The 21,619-nt window shown below is 47.0% G+C and overlaps 1 protein-coding gene across 1 annotated transcript in view; it reads right to left on the bottom strand.

Annotated features, from left to right (window-relative positions):
- FRAS1 (Fraser extracellular matrix complex subunit 1) overlaps nt 1-21,619 on the bottom strand; it is a 106,611-nt gene that overhangs the window by 33,682 nt on the left and 51,310 nt on the right. The window contains exons 16-29 of the mRNA XM_054283763.1: nt 21,331-21,474; nt 19,904-20,044; nt 19,355-19,495; nt 18,405-18,578; nt 16,699-16,839; nt 15,049-15,192; nt 9,237-9,389; nt 7,533-7,679; nt 4,611-4,757; nt 3,843-3,983; nt 3,613-3,753; nt 3,235-3,378; nt 2,629-2,896; nt 1,303-1,387 (exon numbers count right to left, since the gene is read on the bottom strand). Coding sequence (XP_054139738.1) covers nt 1,303-1,387; nt 2,629-2,896; nt 3,235-3,378; nt 3,613-3,753; nt 3,843-3,983; nt 4,611-4,757; nt 7,533-7,679; nt 9,237-9,389; nt 15,049-15,192; nt 16,699-16,839; nt 18,405-18,578; nt 19,355-19,495; nt 19,904-20,044; nt 21,331-21,474 — 2,111 coding nt within the window. The remainder of the gene's footprint in view (nt 1-1,302; nt 1,388-2,628; nt 2,897-3,234; nt 3,379-3,612; nt 3,754-3,842; nt 3,984-4,610; nt 4,758-7,532; nt 7,680-9,236; nt 9,390-15,048; nt 15,193-16,698; nt 16,840-18,404; nt 18,579-19,354; nt 19,496-19,903; nt 20,045-21,330; nt 21,475-21,619) is intronic.

The following is a 21,619-nucleotide window of genomic DNA, read 5'->3' on the forward strand; positions in this document are numbered from 1 at the left end:
CTCCCCACTGCCTTACTCAACTTATACCAAAAACCTGCCAGAGGCCATATTTCTGCTGGTTTAAATTAGTTCTCCAGTTCTTTGTCATCAAGAAAAGTTTCAATCTGCAGTGTCTATTGATCCCAATAAACACCATTTGCCATGGGTAATGCACTGCCTCGGGAGGGAGGCGTTCCCACAGAGACAAAGGCAAAGCCCTGGGAACATCCACCAGGGAGCCACCTCACCTGTGCATGGCTTCCCAGGGTTATTAGGGATCAGCAGCCAGAATTCCTATCATTAAACCTCACTTATGTATTCTGGGACAGTGACTGCAGCTCTTACTCAGGTGAACGTCCTACTGAGGCAAACAAGAGATTAAGCTGAGCCAAGATCTCAGCACCAGCCAGAATCAATATAAACACTGCAGGATCAAAACCCACAGTTTGTCTTATTCTAAAGGACAAACTAGAGCACTTCTAATTTCCAGAAGTTATGGGAAAGACTACTATGGAATATAAATTACCCATGGGGAGGGTGGAGGCTGAGCCAGGCTTGTAGGCAGGAAGGAGCCAGCACTAGAACAGTTCTGTCAAGTCATTTGGTGCCCCTCTTAGGATGTAAATGGGCCTTAAGAGTAGCAGATTCTCTTTTGCACTTTAGGGTCTCTATTTGTAAGGATATGCCAAGTAGCCACAGCTCCACACTGGAAAAAGCTTAATGTAAGCTGCAAACCCCCCCTGGAAACCTGGAACCTCTTCAGGTGCCTGTACCCTCCCTGGGGTGAGACCCACAGATTGTCCACAGACTTTAAATAACAATAACACAGGAGATGCTTGGCAGCACCATCATCTTGCCCAGAGGTGGTGATAAGTTTAAGAGACATGCTTTAACTAGCTCAGCTCACACTGATTTAATTCCCAGCTGCTCCAGAACAGAGCACTGAACCTGAGTGTCAAAGCTCTCCTGCAGTCAGGATCAATCCTGGCCCAATTGGCCTGCAGCAAGAGGCTGAATGGGAGCATCAGCAGATCCAGAGGACAACTGGAGCAGTAGGGATTCCTCAGCCCTCACTGATAATTGCTCTGTGATTGCACAGCTGCCATTCCCTGCACAAGCAAAATGGCACAGGCCAACCTCTCCAGTCAATTCCCCAAGTTCTTTTCCTCCATGTAACTCTTGGCTGCTGCCCTAAGGGAGAGCTGAGCCAAACCTGCCTGATCTGAGCCCCTGCTCAAGTTGTGCCCAGCTCCTCTGTTACCCCTGCAAGAAACCAGGGCTTCAAATGGTACCAAATTTGGGGTTGTTTCCATGCTTTCTTACCTGTGTTGAGAAGGCTTGAATGTTGATCACCTCAAGGTGGGAGAATGACTCTTGGTCACTGACCTTCAAGGAAAACTGTCCTTTCCTAAACAGGTCCCCAGCAAGGCAAAATACAGGATAATATAAATTAATGAAGTACTCTTCCAGGACTCAGCAATGATAAGCACATTATATATTCAGCAAAAGTGACTGGCTCAGTGACAGAAGCTTTAGCTCAAGTTTCCTTCAATTACATTTTTATAGTATTTTTTCCTGAACATTCACAACAGTCACAACAGACAATAAAGCACCTTTAGCTGTGTGATAATATACCCTCATCTCCCTTTGAGTAACATCAGATGGCATCCCCAAGATAAAGTGCCAATTCTAAATGCTGCTAAAGAAAAACCTCACTTCTCTGGCTTCAGGACCTGCCAGGAATTTTTCTTCCCATTTACTTTTCAGTGATGCCACCCCAAACACCTTGAGGTTTAAAGTAACAGTATAAATAATAAATAGAGTGATATTTGGTAATAAAGCAGCTTTGTTTCTCAAGACAAGATGCTGACATTTCATGGTGAATACCAGGTAGACTAAAAAAAAAAAAAAAAAGCAGGATACAGGAAATACAGGAACATATGCCTGAAGTCTGGTGAGCACCAGCTAACCCTTGGCATCAGGACACCCTGAAAGTCTTCTTCAGATCTGATTTAGATGGAAGACCTCCCTGATTTATACAGCCAGAAATTTAGAACAGTTCCACCCATGTCATGCTGATGCCAAGGCTTTATGGTGATGCAAATCAAGTGTGAGATTTGGCAGGGTGGCTGGCTTATAGCCTGGCTGCAGGAAAAATCTGCTTCCCTGCAACACCCTTGCAGTGCGAGCTTTGCCAGCCACTAATCACCACTAATTACTCCAGGGTACTAACAGAGCTGACCCTGGAGGCAAACAAGGAATGACTGAAGGCAAACTATGCCGGAGAGCACAGCAGTGACATCGCTTGAGCATCCTCCTAACAATGTCAACAAACTGTGGTAACAATCAGATTAATACACCAGTTTTAACTCTCAGCTGAGTGCCCTGAAGATGGGACATATTCCTGCACCCCAAAAGCACAGAAGGTTTGGGATTGGGTCACAGTGAGCCCTTCCACCACGAACTGAGAAGTTTTGCAGCACCAGTTACACCACGGTACAGTGCAAGAAGCTGCAAGCCGATTTAGCAGCAGTGGGAAGCGTGCCTCCCCGTAGGAATGCTTCCATGGGAAAAGGAAATACCCGTTCTCAAGATACAGCAGTTTTTTTTGTGAGGCAAGAGCTCAGTAACGAAGCCTCCCCGAGTCACCTGGGCTCCTGTGTGCCGTGCACGAAGCGCACCCTCCTGTCCCGCAGGTCCGCGCAGCCGAAGCGCTGCCCGGGGCTCAGCGGCGCCTCCCGCCCGGCCCGCAGCATCACCAGCCGGCCGGTGGAGGGAATGCTGTCCACCTGGAACTGCGGCTGGCGCCAGGAACCGGCCGGATCACAGCCCAGCAGGGCCGGGGCTAGGGGCTGCACCCCGCCAATGCCCACCGTCAGGGTGCTGCCCACACGGGAGCTCCGGGGATGCCTGCTGCCTGAAGGGAAAGAGGGGAGAGCTGTCACTGCAGGGACCACCACGGGCTGTGCTGGCATCGTGCCTGCCAGCACTGGTTTTGGGTGGCCTGCTCATTCCTGACCCAGGTGAACCGCAAGCCATCCCAATCCCCACCACGACTTGGGCAAATGACTTCCCACCTTGATTTCCCTGTCACAGAACTGAAAGCCAGCTGCAGACAGACTAGTAAATCTTCATTTAGAATAAAGAATGGATAAGTAACCACTCAGTTTGATTCAGGAAGGGATTTCCCCCATGACATTTTGTCACTGGCTTTACACTGATGATAAATGGTGCTGTCTCTTGTGAAGCACTCACCTTCTTCACACTCTCTGGTCCGTGGATTGCCATAGAAACCCTGGCCACAGGCAGAAACACAGATCTTATTCTTCAGAAACGTGCTGCTGTCACAGAGGTGGCACAGGCTGCCACTGTCACACTCCAGGCATCCAGGAGGACAAGCTGCATGGGATGGAAAGCACAACCCCACTGAGATAAAACCAGTCTCAGTCTCAAAACCAGCACAGCCACTGGCACGCAGAGCTGTCCCCAGGCTCAGAGCAGAAACACCACTATGTGTGTCTTACCTACCTGAGAAAAAGAGTCAAAACAGTGGGTAAAGAGCTATGATAACAGTTGACAAGCAGTTCCTTCCTCATTTGCCCACCGTGCCTGCACCAAGCTCATGGTGCTCACCTGTGCACTGGCGCTGTGCCTCGTCTGCGTGGTATCCCTGCCCACATTTGGGAACACAGGCACTGCCCAGGAGGAAGAACGGGGCTGGGCAGAGGCTGCACTTGTCTGCTTGGTGGCACTGAAGGCAGGGCTGGTCACACCCTGAAGAGACACAGGCAAAGAGCTCAGCATGGCAGCTCCTGGGAGACAAGCAGGGAACATGTTGGAGGGAATGCTCCATGAAAACTCACTCTGGCACGTGTCTGACTCCCGGTAGAAAGCTGGAGGACACTGTTCCACACAAGCTCCTTCGTAGAGAACGTGGCCTTCCATGCACAGCAAGCAGTCAGTCCTCTGGGGACCTTTGCAGGCGTTACAGCTCCAGTCACACTCTGGAAGAAAACAGAAATCAGTTCAGGGCAGCCCTTTCTGGGGTGCTCACCCTGCACAAGGGCTTAGCACTTGGGGTCTACAAGCTGTGGGAAAACATCACTTATTTCCATCATGGAACACTCTGCTGGGGAGTTCTGGAAATCTTTCAAGTCACGTGTCTTTTAAATCCCTCCAAACTGCTGTTTCTGCAGCCATCCGCTGATGCAGGATTTAGTAAGACAGAGAGAGAGACAGGTAAGTACAGGAGGCCAGATAAGCCCCTGCAAAGAGACTTAGCCTGGCAAGCTCACTCCTGATCAGCTGACCCGTGACTAAATGAATTGCTGGACCTGACCCTTAAAAACTTTGCTGGCTCAGTTACAAAATCATTTACAAGAGAGTGATTTGCAATCATCTTGTTCCACTGAAAGGCTCAAGTATGTGACAGCAGGCTGCCCAAAAAGCAAAAAAAACCTGCAGAAACCTCGCAAGCAACCTGTCACTGAACAATTTTCCCCTTCCTGCACCCTTTTTAAAGTAGGCCACCTGCACAGCTCCCGCTGCCATCTAACGGATTCTCACTTGCATTTATTCCTTTTTCTCTTTCCTTTTTTTTTCTCCCTTGATACCAGCAAGGCATTTTTCACCTTTGCAAGTGTTGGTGGAAAAGTCCAGGTAATACTGCTGAGCACAGCTGTCGTACCGGCACTCCCCAAAGAGCAGGACCTTGGCTGCATCTCTGCACGATGTGCAGCCGGCGGCCGAGTCGCAGCTCCGGCACTGGCTGCTGCAAGCTGTGGGAACACAAGGAAAAACAGGCTCATTCCTCACTCTGGTTACCCTGCAGCCTTGCTACCCCTCTTGTCCTCTGTGGACACTCCAGGGGTTTTGCTTGTTTTGCTCCTTTTCGCAATCTCCAAAGTGTAAAGAGCCTCGTTCCATTTGGAGTAGGCTGGAATGTCCCCTCACGCTGCTTCTTACTTTCCTCTGGACAGGTCAGGGTAAAACATGGACCATGAATCCAAAACCCCAAATAAGAGCTTTCCCTGCCTGTGTTTTTTTATTAAATTTCCTTTTTCATACAACTGAAACACACAAACTTGGAGAGCAGAGTAGACTGCTGCAATCCTTGGTGGGACCAAAGGCCCATTTAATTTCACTTAACGTTTGTACCTTTTTATCTGCGCACAGTGTGAAATTCTGGAGCTGCAGGGAGCAAAAAAGATGCCAGGAAAAAAAATAATTCAGGGATTTACTGAATCTAGGATCAAAGTCCAGAGGTTCAGAATATTTCAACTCACCTCTTTGATGTCCAGGAACTAAACTTTGCAGGAAGCTGTACTAACAGTTTGGGTGATAAATACTGACATGCTCATTCAAAACACAGTTTTATAACCAAAAAACCTCCAAAGTAAATGTGAAAATACCCACGTTGCTCTCCCTGAAGCAGGAACACAGTGTTTTTCAAAACAGTACTCTAAAAAATGTCACAGAAGGTCTGCATTTTATTGATCTACAAATGATTTCTAGCAAAATATTTACTTAAAGAATCGAGCAGCTGCTTTTAGGTGCTCTGGTGCCACTCTGATTTTTCTTTACTTAAGAACACTACATGAAAAAATTATTTTTTTCAAGCGCTCCAAAGAACCAACTATTAAAAATACAGTAAAACATTCTACATGAGGTCTAAATCCGCGGGAATCTGGCTACCCATGGAGGCATGCCAGAAGAGTAAGCAAAACTGTATCTGGAAGCAAACCTGTCTGCTTGTTTTATCAGCACAACTCCCTATCTGCATTTTTAAGCCCGTTAAGCTTCTCACTGTTCATGGGCCAGGATGTCTTTGAGTTTAAAAATATCTCCCAGGGTCCATACATGCACTCAGCATCTCTCTGAACCTCATTCCAACCCTGAGTTCCTCAAAAGTGCAAAGAGACTAAAATAAACATTGAAAAGGGACCAGATTTTCTCAGCCTGGCAGCCAACCTCCGATTAAACAATCTTCATTCCCTCCAAGTGGCAGTTTCCCAGCAGCCTGGGACAATTTGTATCTCCCTGGCTTATCAGCAGCACTTGAAAAGGCACAAGTGACACTTGGAATGACAAAAATCCAACACACTTGGCCTTGAGCCCCCTGCTCCAAGGATTACAAACACTTCTTAAAAAGCCATTTGCAATAAGGAGATTAGAGTAGCTAAATTGGCTTGCAAAAAAAAAAAAAAAATCTATTTGAGCCCCTGAACCAAATTCAGGAAGGGTGCAGGCCTCATGAACATTCCCAGTCTAGGCTGATATCCCGAGGCAGGAGCTATCAACAGGAAAGCTTTCATTAGAAAGGGACATGTTAATTAGGAAGGGAGATAATTTGGTGCAGCAAGCAAGAAGAGAATCCCTACTGCTGGAGAAAACAGTATTTTATTGAGCTTGTAAGAAGCCAGCGAGAACACTTTTTTAATTCCTATTTTTTATTACTTTCCCTTTTTTTATCATTGTTATTATAGAATGCCCTCTTTCTTTTTTTTTCCACAACAGAAGAATGGTACAAGTATTTCCTTGAACTTATGTAAGGCGTCTCCATTTCTGCTGATCAGATGGAAATAATAGTTTCAGGAGAACCATCTATTTCAACAACAGGCAGGTAAAGCTGACAACCACCTCAGTTTCCTCCTACAGGACCTCATCAGTGACAAAATTGGGTCTAGGTAGGATGACACTGATACCTGGACTCAGTGCGACAGAGTTATTTTATCATAAATTGGGAGAATTTGAATCAGGGTAACACAGGACTTCACTAATCTGAGTGTTCAGGTTCACAGTGACCAAACCACATCAGCATTCACTCACTTTTAGGTATGTGTATTATAGTGGGACAACTCAAGCAGGGCTTTTTCCAGTTTTTTTGTATTGTTGGGCCATATAATTTTGAATTTTAGAACATCAAGCCAAATAATTTTTGAGAGGAATAACCCAGGGTCGGAGTGAACACAAAATAATAAAGGAAAAGAGAGGCCCTGAGAGATGCACAAAGGATACCAATAGTGGCATAAAACATAGCCTAACACCAGATCAATTCCACCAGATCATTAGGATCAGCTCAGGTCTGTGTCTACGAAGCTGTGCCTCAACTCTCCTGGGGTTTCCCATGAGGAGAAATGGACATAAAAGCTCCAGTGCAGCTTCCATGGCATGTACTGGCAGGCAGTGCAGTGGGGAGGGGGTCTGCCTTAGTAAGGATTCATTAAAACTGGTCTCAACTTGCCAAGTTTTCATCAAGTCCAGAATCCATCACAGGGAAACCTACACAAATGTTCCTGCAGATTTTTACAGCAGGACACAAAGCCTCTTGTCTTTTGAGGTCAATAACAAAACTGCAACTGTTTTGAAATTTCAGCCCTGCTCTAGGCTCTGCTCCTGAGGCAGCTCATCACCTCTGTCAACTCACATCACATTTTTAGGCACCTGAACCCTTTTTTTTTCCAGGCAACGGCCATGGTGAGCAAAGAAGCAAGAAAAGCCAGGTTGGAAAAGGCACTGTGGGAAGGAGAGGGGGCTGGGGGAGAGGCACTCACGTCTGCAGGTGTTGCTGTCATCCCTGTAGTAGCCCAGGGAGCAGAGCGGAGCACACGCGCCCGTGTGGGACAGCACCAGGCTGGCACTGCAGGACGAGCAGGACGAGGGACCCTCGCCAGTGCAGCTCTTACAGGAAGGGTGGCACGCTGCAGGGACAGCAAAAACACGGCTTCTGATCAAGGAAAAACAGGTCTCAGGGCAAGTGTCACAGGCTTCAGCAGGAACACTCTGGGACTGGGAGCAGGGGTGGTGAGCACCAGAAGCTCCTGTCAAGTCTAAGCCCTCAGTGGTGCACAGTGCCCCCCACCCAAGAAAGGATCCTCTCCTTTCTTTCTTTTTACCCTCTTCTCTTCAGCCTTTCCTTCTTAAGAAAAACCCTTGCAGGATGTGGCCAGGACCTGTCTAACAGAGAAGAGTGAAAAAAGGGCTAGCACATACCTCCCCCTCATGCTTTCTCCCAGCTAGATTCAGGTTAGATCCTCTGTGTCTGTGCAGGAGCCATCCAGTGCTTTTCTGACAGCTCCACACTTCTCTGAAGATTCACATCCATCCCTTCAGCAGGAATCGCACTGATGGAGACCAGACTACCTCCATGCACCCTCTCCACATTTCCCTCCTGACTTTTCAGGCTCATTTCTTAGTCCGACCAACGGGATTTAAAATATCACAGGGGCTGAGGGCAATGTACCCAATTACTTTCTCCAGAGAGGTTACGTACAAAATGATTAATCTGTTTTACTTCTTGACAGGCCTTTATTTAAAGATTGATGCCATCATTACACCTATCATGATAGGTGTAAAATTAATCATGAGAAAGAGTGGGCAAAGGGATCAGAAGCTGTGCTGGGGATCTTAAAAGGCAGAACAAAATATCCTACAGGCTGTGACACAGTCTGAAAAATGCACAACTCCTTTTAAATCAAACCTTCAAACCAAAGGGAAGAAATGTTATCCCTAGGCTTACACTGCCAGGAAGGCAAAACCTCTCTCTCTCTCTCAGGGGCCTTTCCAATCAAGTGACACAGAGTATGTTTCATAGCTCTGAGATCTCATTTGTCAAAACCAGGTAAATAAACACACAGGTCCCAGAATGCTGGAGAGAAGCTTTGAAATATTACCTGCCCTGAACTAGATTAGGAAATGCTACTTCCTGCAAAAGGAGCATCTCCATTGTGCTGAATTTCTGCTCTGGGTTCTTTTCTCTCAAACTGAAGTGCAATATCCTCTGCTCAGCTTGGAGCTTTACCACTTCTCTGACAGGCTCAGAACAAGAAAAGGAATCTGCTTCCTTTTAAGAGCCCGGGAGTAGAAAGCAGCTCAGACAATGACTGGAACATGAAACCACATCAACAACAACAAGTGGAGGAGATGCAGGCACATGTCAGAAAATGAAATGTGCCCTGGGTGCTGCATCCATTGCACCAGCCTAGAAAGCTGAATGGAATTGGCTTTCTGTTTTGGGAGCTTCTACAAGCCATCACCTTCAGGGCCATTATTGCACCAAGACAAGCCTCAGCAACAGACCTTAGGCTGCAAAACATCCTGGAAAAAACTCCTACAGCACGAAAACAAAACTGCTCCAGCGCAGCGTCCTGCCAGCTGGACAAAGCCTCTCCACTAGACAGGAGCCACTTGGTGGGACTCGTCCCAGGGGTGCAGGCAGCTCCCTGCAGCTCCTCGAGGTTTCTGCAGGAGGCACTCACGTTTGCAGGCTCCGTGCTCGGCGTAGTGTCCCGGGGGGCAGTGGGGCAGGCAGCGATCCCCCAGCAGCAGGTGCCGCCCGTGCTGGCACCTGAGGCACACGCTGCCGCTGTCCCGCAGGTCGGCCACGCACCGCTGGCACAGGGGGTGGCAGTCTGCAGGGAACAAGGGACACTGAGCACGGAGGGACGGCACAGAGCACGGCTGAGAATGGCAGCAGGGCAGCAGGGATGGAACTTGGAGAGCAAATCCCCCTACCCGAAACTCCCGCATCCTTTCCTCTTGCCTCCTCCTCATCTTGTGCTCTTCCTCAGCACCACAGCATTTTCACGTTCTCTCCTGCCCCACTGAAGCATCCTCTTTGCATACTTAAGTGAGCTTGGGAAAGTTTTGCACAAAGCCAGCTCAAAGGCCTTTGCTTCCCAAGCCCTTTCTCTGATGCTGAGTGCCTCTGCCTAAGGCTCCTCTTTAGCCCCACCGGAGGCCTCAGGCACCCACCTCCCTCTGCTCCCACCATGGCAAAATGAGGAGCAGGACCTGGACAGCTGCATGACCTTCTCCTGTAGCTCCTGCTGCTCCCATTTTCCCACACAAACGAGCCATCCACACCCTGAAACAGCCACAGCAGCCCTCCAAGCCAGGCCAAGAGTGGCATCAGAGTGCCTCAAAACCTTTTCCTTTTTTCATTTCTCCCCAGCAGGACGCAAGCTTGCGTCTCCTGACCTCTGCCTGAACTTAGGTGCTTCGCAAGGTTTGACAACAAGGCTTTTGTGTGCACAAAGGTGCAGTGTAAGGCAACCTGGAAGCCAAATTAATCCTCATTATGGTAATCGAGAAAATTATAAAGGAAATGACAACTGTCTTGAAAGATATGTAACAATGAGCTTGATTGGAGTGCCTGGCCTCTTGTCAGATTTCTGCTGCAGGTTCACCTTTCTGTCTTTTGTCTCCTGTAACAGCACTACTACAGGTTGTCAGGCAATCTAGATTTACAAGCTGAGCACAGGCTCACATGGGAGCCTGGAGGAATTCTGCATCCATAGCTGCAGGAGCCTGGCCCCAGCTGACATCTCCTGCATGTCACACACAGGAGACTCTCACCCCACACTGCTGCAAAAGCCCAGAAGCAGCCCAGAAACTGATCCAGTCCTGACTGCAGGCAGGAATCCAAGCTTCTTACAGAGCTGCCTCCTTCAGCTCCTGCTTTTACAGGGTGCAGAACCCATGGAGTTTCTGCTCTGTGCTCTCAGCCTTGGAGCTGGGAAACGACCAGCCAGAGTTGGGGTACAGAGGTGGAGGCCCTGGAGCCAGAAAGGATCACATGCAGCCCACCTTAGGGAGCAAGGACTGGGAGATCATCCCAAAGGCCCTGAGTACCTGTGATTTGTATGGGCTGGAGGTGGGGTGATGAGGTTTATGTACTTATAACCAACAAAATTACCAAAAATCCAATTAGTTTTTTGTACTTCCACATTTACCTGGTAATATGTTGACTCTCCTTACTGCTAAAATAATACTCCTCCAGTTGAATCTCTTGCTAGAGCCCCTGGTCTCTAATAAAGAGCTTTGGCAGGGTATAATGATTAACAAATCTGCTCAAAAGGTTTCATACACAGAGCATAAAAATGAGGCTGAGAAAATGCAGGGTATCCACACAGTCAGTATCTGCAGCAAAAACCCAGATTCTCACAAACTAACACTCAAAGATCCAAGTATCTACAAAACTCAGTGCTGCTGCAGCAGAGTTTTCCCTTCACAAGCCTCTATTTTTGCTCCAGCGAGTGGCAAGAGTTTTCTCAGTTACTGTTTTAGGATGAATCAGCCCCATCACTCTCTTGTTCCTTTGCAAGCCTGGAGATCAAAGCACACACAGCACCAACAAAAAGCCCAGGGCTGCTGCTCATGGTGAATTTCAGGGACATTGGGGAGTGAGTAAGAGAGCGAGGGAAGAACTGAAGGGCTTTGTTTAGGGAGAGATGATTTCACTTTTTCACAGCAGGCTCCCTTTGAAGCCAGGACTAACAGAAGGGGGATGTTTTCCTTGTGCTTCTCAGTCATTCCCCAGCCCTTCTTGTTTCCTGCTTCTGCCTTCTCCCTGTCAGTCCTGCCTCCAGCTCAGCCAGCGGGCACAGCCTGTGGGATTTGGGTTTTCTGGAGCCTTCACATCTCCAGCTGGCTGCAGGTCAGTGTCACACTAGTTAGTTAATTCCCTTAGATCCCTTCCAACTGAATTCTTAGCAATTCTGTCACCCCTTAGTTGGTAGTCCCCATGCCTCCCTCCTCATCTTTCTGAGACTGCTGACTTTCCTCCCACTCTCCAAGCAAAATGTTTTCCTGCTCCCCTGCCAGCTGGCTCTGATTTCCCTCTTCCTCACCTCTATGCAAAAATAACCCCCATCACCGATCTTCCTGTGAAGCTACTTCCATTGCAAAGGAGAATGGAAGTACTTACATGGATTTCCAGAGTTCCTTGACTTCCACACCCTCTTCAGCTTTCTCTTAGCAAATAAAGCAAGAAAACTGTGCCCTTCCTATATGGAAATTATCTGTTACAGGTTGTTCTAAGACAAAAGAGGCTCTTGGGGAGACAAAACCATCTCTGAAGTGTTTGTGAATGCTGACAAAGGAAACCAGTGGCATTTCTGCCTCTCAGCTCCACCACTTGCTGAGCATATATTGTTTAAACACATCATCCCTCTTAGGGGCTCTCCAGGAAAGTATTTCCTGATGCAAGTTTTGTGCTGTGCTCTAAGGTGAGACCTGAGGTTTACAACAGAGCATGACTTAAAATCAGCACTGAAAACACCACACACTTTATAGTCACATCAGTGGGCAAAAAAGCCTCTGGTCCTACAGTAATTCCAGAAAGCAAGTCAGTGTGGTTGGTTTAGAAGGATATGCAACACTGACCAGGATCTTTGGCTTGCTTTGGTTGTTGGAATGTTTTTCATGTGTCTCTTTTCCAAGACCTGAGAGGGAATCTGTCATTGAAAGAAGCCAAGTGAATTCCTGGTGAAGTGACACCAGGTTTGCAGGGATCTGCCTGCTCTGGGAGAGCTTCCCCAGGCAGTGTGAGGTGCGAGACCCAGCTGGAAGGTCCCTGGCACAAAGGAGCCCAGAGCAAAGCAGGGAAAGCGTTTTCCCTCCTCTGGCAGCTCAGCTGCTGGCTCTGTAGGAGGCTGCAGAGCAGCAAAGGAGTGGAGCTGAGCCCCTCTTGCTCCAGCTCTCTGTGATGATATCAGTGTCTCTCTAAACGGACAGCAACAGCTCATTAATTTTACAAGGAGCTGAGGATATTTCTTGTTGTCAGAGTGTCCCTTCTGGAATTTTAAGAGCAAGGCAGCAAAGCTTGTTACAGGCCCCCTCCTGAGTGAGCTCTTCTGGTTTAGCTTTGAAGGTTTTCCCAACTGCACACAGGCTAAGAAAGCATGGGCCTGAGGAACACAGGGAGTGGGAGCTCCCTTGCAGCTGGAGTTAAAACCAGACTGAGATGGATTCTCTATCAGCTGGGGTGCACAGTTTTCTTCCACACTAGTCCCTCTGCCCTTCCATGCAGTCAGGAAAAGTCAGGAAAAGCCAGGGAAGCTTCCAGATAAACAGGGAAACCTCAAATCAGAAAAGCAAGGGCAGGACAAGGCTTTCAGCAGTGACTGGGACTTTTAGAGTGCCGATTGCAAAGTTTCCTGAAGCTGAAGTCAAGCTGAGCCAGAGGGAGAGGGACATCTGGGAACTGGGAAAACAAACACCACAGAAGCTGTGAGATCCAATGGGGGATGGCTCAAGTCTCAAGCACATTCCTGTACATTTGGGCTATAAAGTGAAATTAATCAATTGAGCACTCTCAGGGGAGAATTGGCACAAATTCTGTGTGCCCAAAACAGAGCTCAGGGACTCACTGATTTTCTGAAAGTTGAGGACATTTTATCTTTCCTCTGTTTAAATGCAAAATGCTTATTTGATTAACTGCTGAAAACAAGACCTTTTTTTGTTCCTATTAACAAGGCAAATGTTCCAATCCTCATTCAGGTAACAGTCACAATAACACCATTAATTCCCAAGCAATGGTTTGGAGTGACAGTTGCTTTTCTCCAGCCTCTGTGAAAGATTTCCCCCTCCAGGTCCATAAAGGATGGCAGGTGACTGTGATGCACAGCAGGCCCTATAAGCCATAACACAATTCTGCCTGCAGGGTGGGGAATTAAAGATAAATGGGAAGATAATTGTAAAAATATATTGCTTTGGGAGGTGAAGGAAAAAGCTTTGTTAGATTCTGTTGCAAATCATATCTTATGAGGGTGTCAGGAGTTTTAATGTGCTCTTTTATGGGACAGCTGCTCTTTAACTGGTAATTAATAACTTGCAAGGGCAAATTCAGCATTTCAATCAGTGCTAAATGAGAAGATTGAGTGAAACTTAACAACCTGGATGTGGAGCACTTTACCTCCAGGAGAACTGGCCACAAACATCCTTTGCTTAAACACCATACATAAATTTAGCACAAAGAGCAACACACTTCAGACTGCAGATCCTGGGCCAGAGCACAACTTTTTGGTCAAGGTGAAAAACCTCAGTCATGTTGCTCTGCAAGGGTTCTCACAGTTTCTGCGGGACAAAGAAACACCGGGACACTGAAGGTTCCCATGCCACAAGGAATGCCCTCCACACTGCTTCTAGTTCCTGGGACATCTCCCCGATGCTCACTGGGATTGGGGAGCAGGAGAACTGGTCCATGACACCAAACAAAGGGATAATTAAAGAATAAATCCTCCTCAGAAAGAGTGCTGACTGATGATAAATGGTACTAAGGTTTTCCCAGCACAATGCAAAGAGGAAGGCCACTTTTCCACAGGACTTCTTTATAGGAAGCATAATGCAAATTAATGGGGAAATAAGGTAGAAGAAATGAAATGCACAGAGCTCTCACATGCCAGGACATTAGTAAGTACCACTGTATCCCCCAAAATTGTACAGGACAGAGATACCTCTTTACACTGAAATGCTGAATTATTTCCAGTTTGCAGTTATCTGGCTCTATCTTGATTCCCCAGCCTGAATTCCTAAGGAGCTGTACAGTACTTTTAGGATAGTTTCCTACTCCACACACACTTTCTTTTCCTGCTCTTTTTGTCCCTGCAGACAAAACAGTCACTGTTGTTTAAAAGGGAGATGAAGAAATGGTTCATAGAATTAAGCTGTGGAGAGCAAAGAAACAAGTCTTTCATTAAAAAACATCCAGGACATAGATGTTCAGCAAAGAGAAGGCTCTGTGAAGGGAAATCATATTAAACTGAGAACAATAGCCTCTCAATGGATATATTTATTACTCCTAATGCATTTTTCCCTTTTCTTAGGATTCCTTATCTCATTTGGAACTGTTCAGCCTGGATTAAGCCTCACACACCGTAGCTTTTTCTGATAAAGAAAAAAGAAAAGGCTTGACAAAGCTCAGAAATGGTTGGAGCAGTTCCCAGGATATGTTTATACGTGTCTGTGGGACGGATTAAAAGCGATTTTTCTTTTTAAACAGATAAATGCAATCAGTGGTTTCAGATGATGGGCTTAAGTGCAGGCAGTGAGCACCCACACAGCACAACCCCCATCCAGAAATCCTATTACCTCCCAAAGATGCACACAGCAACTCTTGCTACGCCAGCTTTTCTTTAGGGCCCCATCAAGCTGCTTCTTTGGATCACAAATTCCAACTTAGCTCCTTTTCCTGAAGCTCTGAGCAGGACTCAAGCAGCTTTGCTGGCAGTGTGCAGCAGCAGTTCAATGGCACAGACAGCCCAGGCCCCAGCAGCTGCCCTGACTCACCCACACAGTAGCCCACCAGGTTGAGGTACTGCTCCTCCTTGCAGCCTGTCCTGCACCTGCCACCATCCAGAGTGGCATGGGGGTGGCAGGTGGAGCATTCCCAGTCAGAGGGGCCATGGCATGTCTTGCAGGATGGGTGACAGGCTGAGGGAGAGAATCAACACTCCTGGTTAGGCTACTGGTGAACCCTCTCCCCTCCCTTTCCAAAAACCAGCTCCCACCATCATTTGCTCCCACAAAACATGGGCACAAAGTGGTCTCATGGCACCAGGGACTGCAGGGTTGTGGCTTGGAAGGCTCATTTTGAATACACAAGGTGAGAAATGGGTTGTCAGTGATTTGTTCCCTGCATTAATCAAGGTATAGATCTAGACACAACATAAAAGAGAGAGAGAGAGATAGGTTGGCCCTGTTATTCCTCCCTCCAGCATATGCTTGTGCATATAAAAAAACAGAGTGGGATGCACAGGGGAGATAAATTAAACTTCTCTTGGGACTCTGTCAACATCATTGTGGTGCTTGATATGCATGAGAGGAAAACTGGGGAATGGTTTTTCCACCAAGCCCTGCCAAACTGAAACCTCTCAAGCAGGAATGCCCTGCCAGCTCATTAGCCACTTCTGTCTGCCAAAAGCTCAACAAAGACATGGCAGAGAAAGTGGCTTAAGAGCACTCAAAAATATTTCATGGGCTGCTTTTGTATCCTCCCAGCTTTAACGACAGATGTCAGATTTACATGCTATAGATCTGAGGGAGATAAAAATACTAAGGCTACCAGTCAGTAAAAAATTCTTAAAAACTACTTTCAAAGCTCTTTAGGAATAAAAGGACACAGCTTGCAAGATGGCACTTTCCTGACACCAAAATTTTGTTTCTAAGACATTTTTATAAGCCTGAAACGGCGTAAAGCAGCACTCAGCAGTTACCTCAGCTCTAAGGTGGCAGTGCACACCTCAGAACTGATGAATCTTTACAATGGCCTGCCAAATAAATCTATTAATAGAGTTGTTCCTTGGCTGAATAAATTAAATAAATAGAGCAATGGACTTTTTAGGAAAGGTTTTTCTCTCTAAATCCGAGGCTTTGCCAAATAAAAGCATTTTATTTTTTTGGTGTTGTCCATTAAAGAGTTTTTTTCCCACAGCACACAAGCTAGGAACACCACCCTGAAATCAAGCGCAAAATATCTTCAGGGAAACAGTCCTGAGGAGCAAAACTTATTGCAATTTATGATTCCAGGTGCATGTCTGTTGCCCTAGTTTTTTTAGATTTTCTAAGCCTTCTGATGTTTACATTCTTGAAACGAACTTTCTCACACACTTTATGTAAATAACTTATTGTTTTGCATTCTTTTATGGAGAAGAAATTCTTTTATGGAGACTGCTGGTTTGTCCAATGCCATTGGAGAGGTGGCACTGTCATCCCCCAATCCACTGTCACTTTTAGAAATCTATAAATGTTGGAGTCAGAAATTAAACTTCCCTCTTTTTAACCTTGGAGAGCCGCGTGTCCACATCGTTTTATTTCATGCGCTATAGCGGCAGACGTTCTCTCTCGCATTAGGAGGAGATTCCATTCCCTGAAGTTGGACTGAAAATACCTAAACACCCTCAGAGGAATTACAGCCTCTGTAACTGCAGGTGCACTCACGGGAGCAGCGGTTCCTGTGGCTGAAGAGCCCCTCAGGACACGAGGGGAGGCACCTGCCCTGCAGCAGCACGCGAGGAGCCGGGCAGGCCGTGCAGTCCTGGGAGGAATTCCCCACGCAGCCCGCACAGGAGGAGTGGCACTCTGCAGCACAGGGAGACACAACAACACACAGAAAGCCACGTTAATTCCACCTTATTTCGCTCCTTACTGCCTCAAAATATGCTTGGGAGAGGTAGGAAGGAGAGCAAAGTAGAGAGCAGTTCCTGAAGATAAGGGGCAGGCAGAGACAGCTGCAGATTTGATATCTCTTTGCACCCACTGAAATGCAAAGCTGAGCTGCCCAACACCATGTGATGCTCTTGTCCTCCTTGGAAGAGCTCTGGGGTTCTGCAAACTCACCAGCTGCTGAAGTCACCTTCTGTTATCACCCTGCAGCCACTCCAGGCAGGGTTTCCTATCACTGCACAGTTATCATCCATTCTAGAGCAAACACCCACAGAGGTGGACTGGCCACCTGAAACAAACACTCACCACAAGGATGGCCCACCAAGAAGGAGGAGAGCAGGTAAAAACTGCATTTCTTTCCTGGAACTGGCCCTAAACCAAACCATCTTCAGCTAAGCCATCTGATTAAATAAATACATCAACTCACTAGCCAAAAATCTCATACTTATTAGGGTGGCTGGAGGCTACAGGTTCTACTGTGTGAGTTGAACGCAGACCTCTGGACTCTGGGGAGACAAGACACAGGGCTGGACAGAGCAAATTAATGAAATAAAGTAATTTATACAACGACACAGGGCTGGACAGAGGAAATTAAATGAAATAAAGTAATTTATACAACTACACAGGGCTGGACAGAGGAAATTAAATGAAATAAAGTAATTTATACAATTACACTTAGCTGGCAGCCAGGGAGATCTTTAGGGTTCCCTTCCAACCCAGGCCATTCTATGACTCTGCAAAACCAGAATTTTGCCCTACATATGAACATACTTCTGTTCTGCACAATGTTGTGAGTTTGCTTTTCAAAGCACTATAAACCAAAAAACCTGGATTTTAAATTATGTCCACTTTTACAGATAGTTTTTTCCTAACAGGAAGAAATAGTCGCCTGTAGAGTTGTTACTATTGTTATTACTATTACTTTACTTCAGTCACTATCTCTCTGACTGGTGGGATATCACACATATCCCCAGTGTACATCCCATCACCCCCTTTTCCAAAGTCCAGCCTTCATGGAAAAGCTTCCTAGTTGGTATTTCAGGAGAGTGGCTGAAATGGCAGTTGTGCTGCAGGGCATGTAGCAGAAGAGCTTCCTCAAAAGAAAAGACTGCTGTGGGATGTCTTGACCTGCTCCAAGGGCTAAGAAGGAGAAAGCTCAGTCTTTTTTGAAAAGGATTTAAGGGTTGATCCTGCTTCAAAGTAAGTCAGTGCTAAAAATCACATACTCAGCTTCAATGGAAAGGAGCTGAGCTGTGCAGGCTTGAACACAGGCATTCAAAAAGAAGGTACCTGAGTCCTTTAGTCAGGAGACTTATGTAGATTACATTTTCCCTCAAAAGCACTAGCATGTGTCATTTTGAAAGTTACAGAGTTTAAACAATCATGGCAGTCACGAGGCAAGCACAGGGCTGTACAAATCAAATGCTCTACAAGCTCCCCCATAACATCCAAACCCCAGGGCTCCAACCAGCTCCTCTCACCTCTGCAGACTCCTGTGCTGTCCACATGGAAATGGGATGGGCAGAGGGGCAGGCAAAGGCCATGGAGAGCTCCTTCCCCAGGCAGGTGAGGCTGCAGGACATCCTGGGGTGCCCGGCACTGCAGGCACTGCGCGGACCCCGGGCCGGCGCAGGAGCGGCAGGATGGGTGGCAACCTGGGCACAGGGGGACAGAGCCATCAGAGTCACAGCTTTCCCAGGGAGAAGGGCATGGACAGCTTCCCAGAGACCCAACAGACAAGTCTCAGCAGCATGTGGTCCTGCTCTCTACAACAGAACAGGGATTTGAGAAAAACACTTTGACATTGCTCCCCCCCACCTCCAAGGAGCAGCTCTTTTCCTGAGCAAAGCTGGTGAACAAATAATAAACTGCAGCCCTGGGCCACAGACAGCCAATTCTCCTTTAATTTCTGGAACTGCAACAGTGAGCTCAATCTCATTAGGAGGGGCAGCAAGAAATGACAGGAGAAAAGCCCTTCGTGTGAAGGGCTCACACAAAAGAGAAATTCACCTTCCCAATTTTCTCTTTTCCCACTACTGCAAAGATGACCTCAGTCTTTGCAAATCTGCCAGATGTGTGTGGAATTTCATATCACAAATATGTGGAATTTCATACTAGGTATATGTGGAATTTCATACCAGGTATATGTGGAATTTCACCCACCTCTTAAATAATGTTGAAAAAAACCTGGGAGCAATGTACATTTATGTCAGCACTGTACACAGAGAAGGGAAAAAAAAAAGTCCCAGAAATCACTAAATCCTGGGGGTGTGAAATCAGAAAGTATGTGGGAAAATTCACTTTTTTTCAAAGCAGAAAACAATCAGCAGGAAAGGCAGGAATCAAGCATTGACTGGTTCAGCACAGGATACAGGAAAAACAAAACTTGGTTTATAGCAGCTGGGGAACTTATCCCAAGTGCAGAGCTTACCCTTGCAGATGTTGTGATCCTGGTAAAAGCCCTCTCCACAGCTTTCCAGGCACTGGCCCTGGCGCAGGGCCAGAGGGAAGGAACAGGAGGTGCAGTGAGTGGCCAGAGGTCCCTGGCACGTGGAGCATGAAGCGTGACAAGCTGACAGAGAAACAGAGCACACAGAGCTGAAACATCCCATTTCTACTCCTTCAGAGTGGTGCTGCTGCTGACTACAGCCTTCTCTAGCTGCAGAAAACTCCCAGCTGGAGTCAGACTCAGTGCCCATGTATTAATAAGTACTACCAGTAATTACTCTCGCTCACACGATGTTTTGAATGTGTACCTCAGCATGTTTGGCAAGGAAGAGAGGTTATTTGAGACAATCCATCACAAGTGAACCAAAGAAAACAACCAAAAAAAGTCAAATTCCCTGTCCCCACTCCCATTTCTGTGCTCTCAAAATTCCTTCCCCATGACTGAGGAAGAGCAGACAACACAAGGGGGGTGCCCTGAGAGCTTAGAAAAGGGCAAAAATGCCCCTCTTACCTGCAAAAATACCCCTCTTACCTGTGCACCTTCCAGTGCTGCTGGGGAAGTGTCCGTGTGGGCACTGAGGGAGGCACTGCCCCTGGTGCAGCAGCTTCCCTGCAGCACAGCTCACACACCTGCCTGCCTCTGGAGAGCACCTCTCACAGAACTGGCCACAAGCTGCCACGAGAAGAAGAACAGCAAAGCCATCAGCCTCTCCCCATGGATGGAAAGCACCCCATACATTTTCACAAGCAGCAGTTAGCAGATTGCTCAGGAAGGAAGGGGGGGGGAAAAGGTGATTTAAAAAAATGATAATTTCCCCCCTCCACCTTCTCTTCAAAGTGGGAAAATGCAGCTGAACTCCAGCATGATAATTTTTCTTATCAATTCCTGTGGTCCATATATTGTCCTAGGCAATCAGCTCTGAAGTGAACTGACCTGTTGTCCATGGAACTCTGGCTTTCCTAAGGCAATATGCTGATGGAGTTTTAGAAGAGTCAAGCATTTTACTTAACCAATTTCTGTTTCTTTTCACTAGACAAAGCAGCTCTCCAGCTGGGTATCAAAATGCATGGGTTTTGGTAGAAGGTGAAAGGTCTGACTCTCAGAGGCTTCAAGGAACAACTGTGGGGTTTTGAGAAACCACTGGCAATAAGAATCAAACCTAAGCTAAATTTTCTTTTCTGTCTAAATTATTTTCAGCTGTAAGATTTCAAGCCTGCACATTTAAAACATAGGTGAATAAAGCTGCCTGGTACAAACACTGACCAAAATGAAGAGGAATCTGGTCCTTGAGAATAAGCACAAACAGCAACAATTTTGCCACCAGGTTCCAGCTTTTAAGCTCTCTCTATCAAGCTGTAGCCCAGACACACCTGTGTGAGCCACACTCCTGAAGCCCAACAAGCCCTGACTGACCATGGACAGTCCTCCCAAGCAGCTGGAGGTGGCTGCCAACAGCCATCCAGATTGGACAGGAATCCATGTGGCAAATGCCAGGTTCCTTATCTGAGATCTTTTTTCTCCCTTTCAGGATCTGTTTGACTTATGTCTTTTAATCCCCTCTAGCCACCTCTTCTCCCTTTTTCCCAGCAAACCTTCCCATCTCCCAAGGCACATCTGCTGTGCAGGTATTAGTTACTGTGATGCTGAATTATAATTAAATTTACAGAAAGCTGCTGGCAAAGGCCATTTTTCTTTCCACAGACAAATGGATTTGTCAAGCCCTCAGAAAGAGCCCAGCTTTTCAAGCTGTTCAGCAAGGAAAAATCCCTCAAACCTTTCAGCATCTGATTAGTGTAAATGAATTAATAATCTCACAAACAAACAGCAGCTTCCCTCATCCCCTATGAATGCTCAGGGTGCAGCTGGCTTGTCAGACATGAATAAAACCCCAGCTGCTGCACAGCAAAATGAAATATTGATTGCTGCTTGTGCAGAGCACTCCTCTCACAGGTATTTACCAGTGCAGACACCATCCTTTGGGAAGAACCCCTGGGCACAGCTGACCAGACAGAGCCCAGCTTGGAGCACGTGTGATGGGTCCCTGCAGGACAGGCAGTGGCTCTCAGCAGCTCCCCAGCACGAGGAGCAGGACTCATGGCAGGCTGCAGGGGAGAGAAGTGCAGGATTAGTCAACAACCCCCTCCAAGCAGCTCCTTACAGCCCAGGGCCTGCACCACTGCACTTCCTCTCAGGTGTGCTCAGCCTTTCACTGCTACAGAAGATGAAAAATAACCAACACAACCCACT

This window comes from Melozone crissalis, unplaced genomic scaffold (assembly GCF_028551555.1).
Source record: "Melozone crissalis strain CALT ecotype California unplaced genomic scaffold, PUWL_Pcris_2 ptg000039l_1, whole genome shotgun sequence".
Lineage (NCBI taxonomy): Eukaryota > Metazoa > Chordata > Aves > Passeriformes > Passerellidae > Melozone > Melozone crissalis.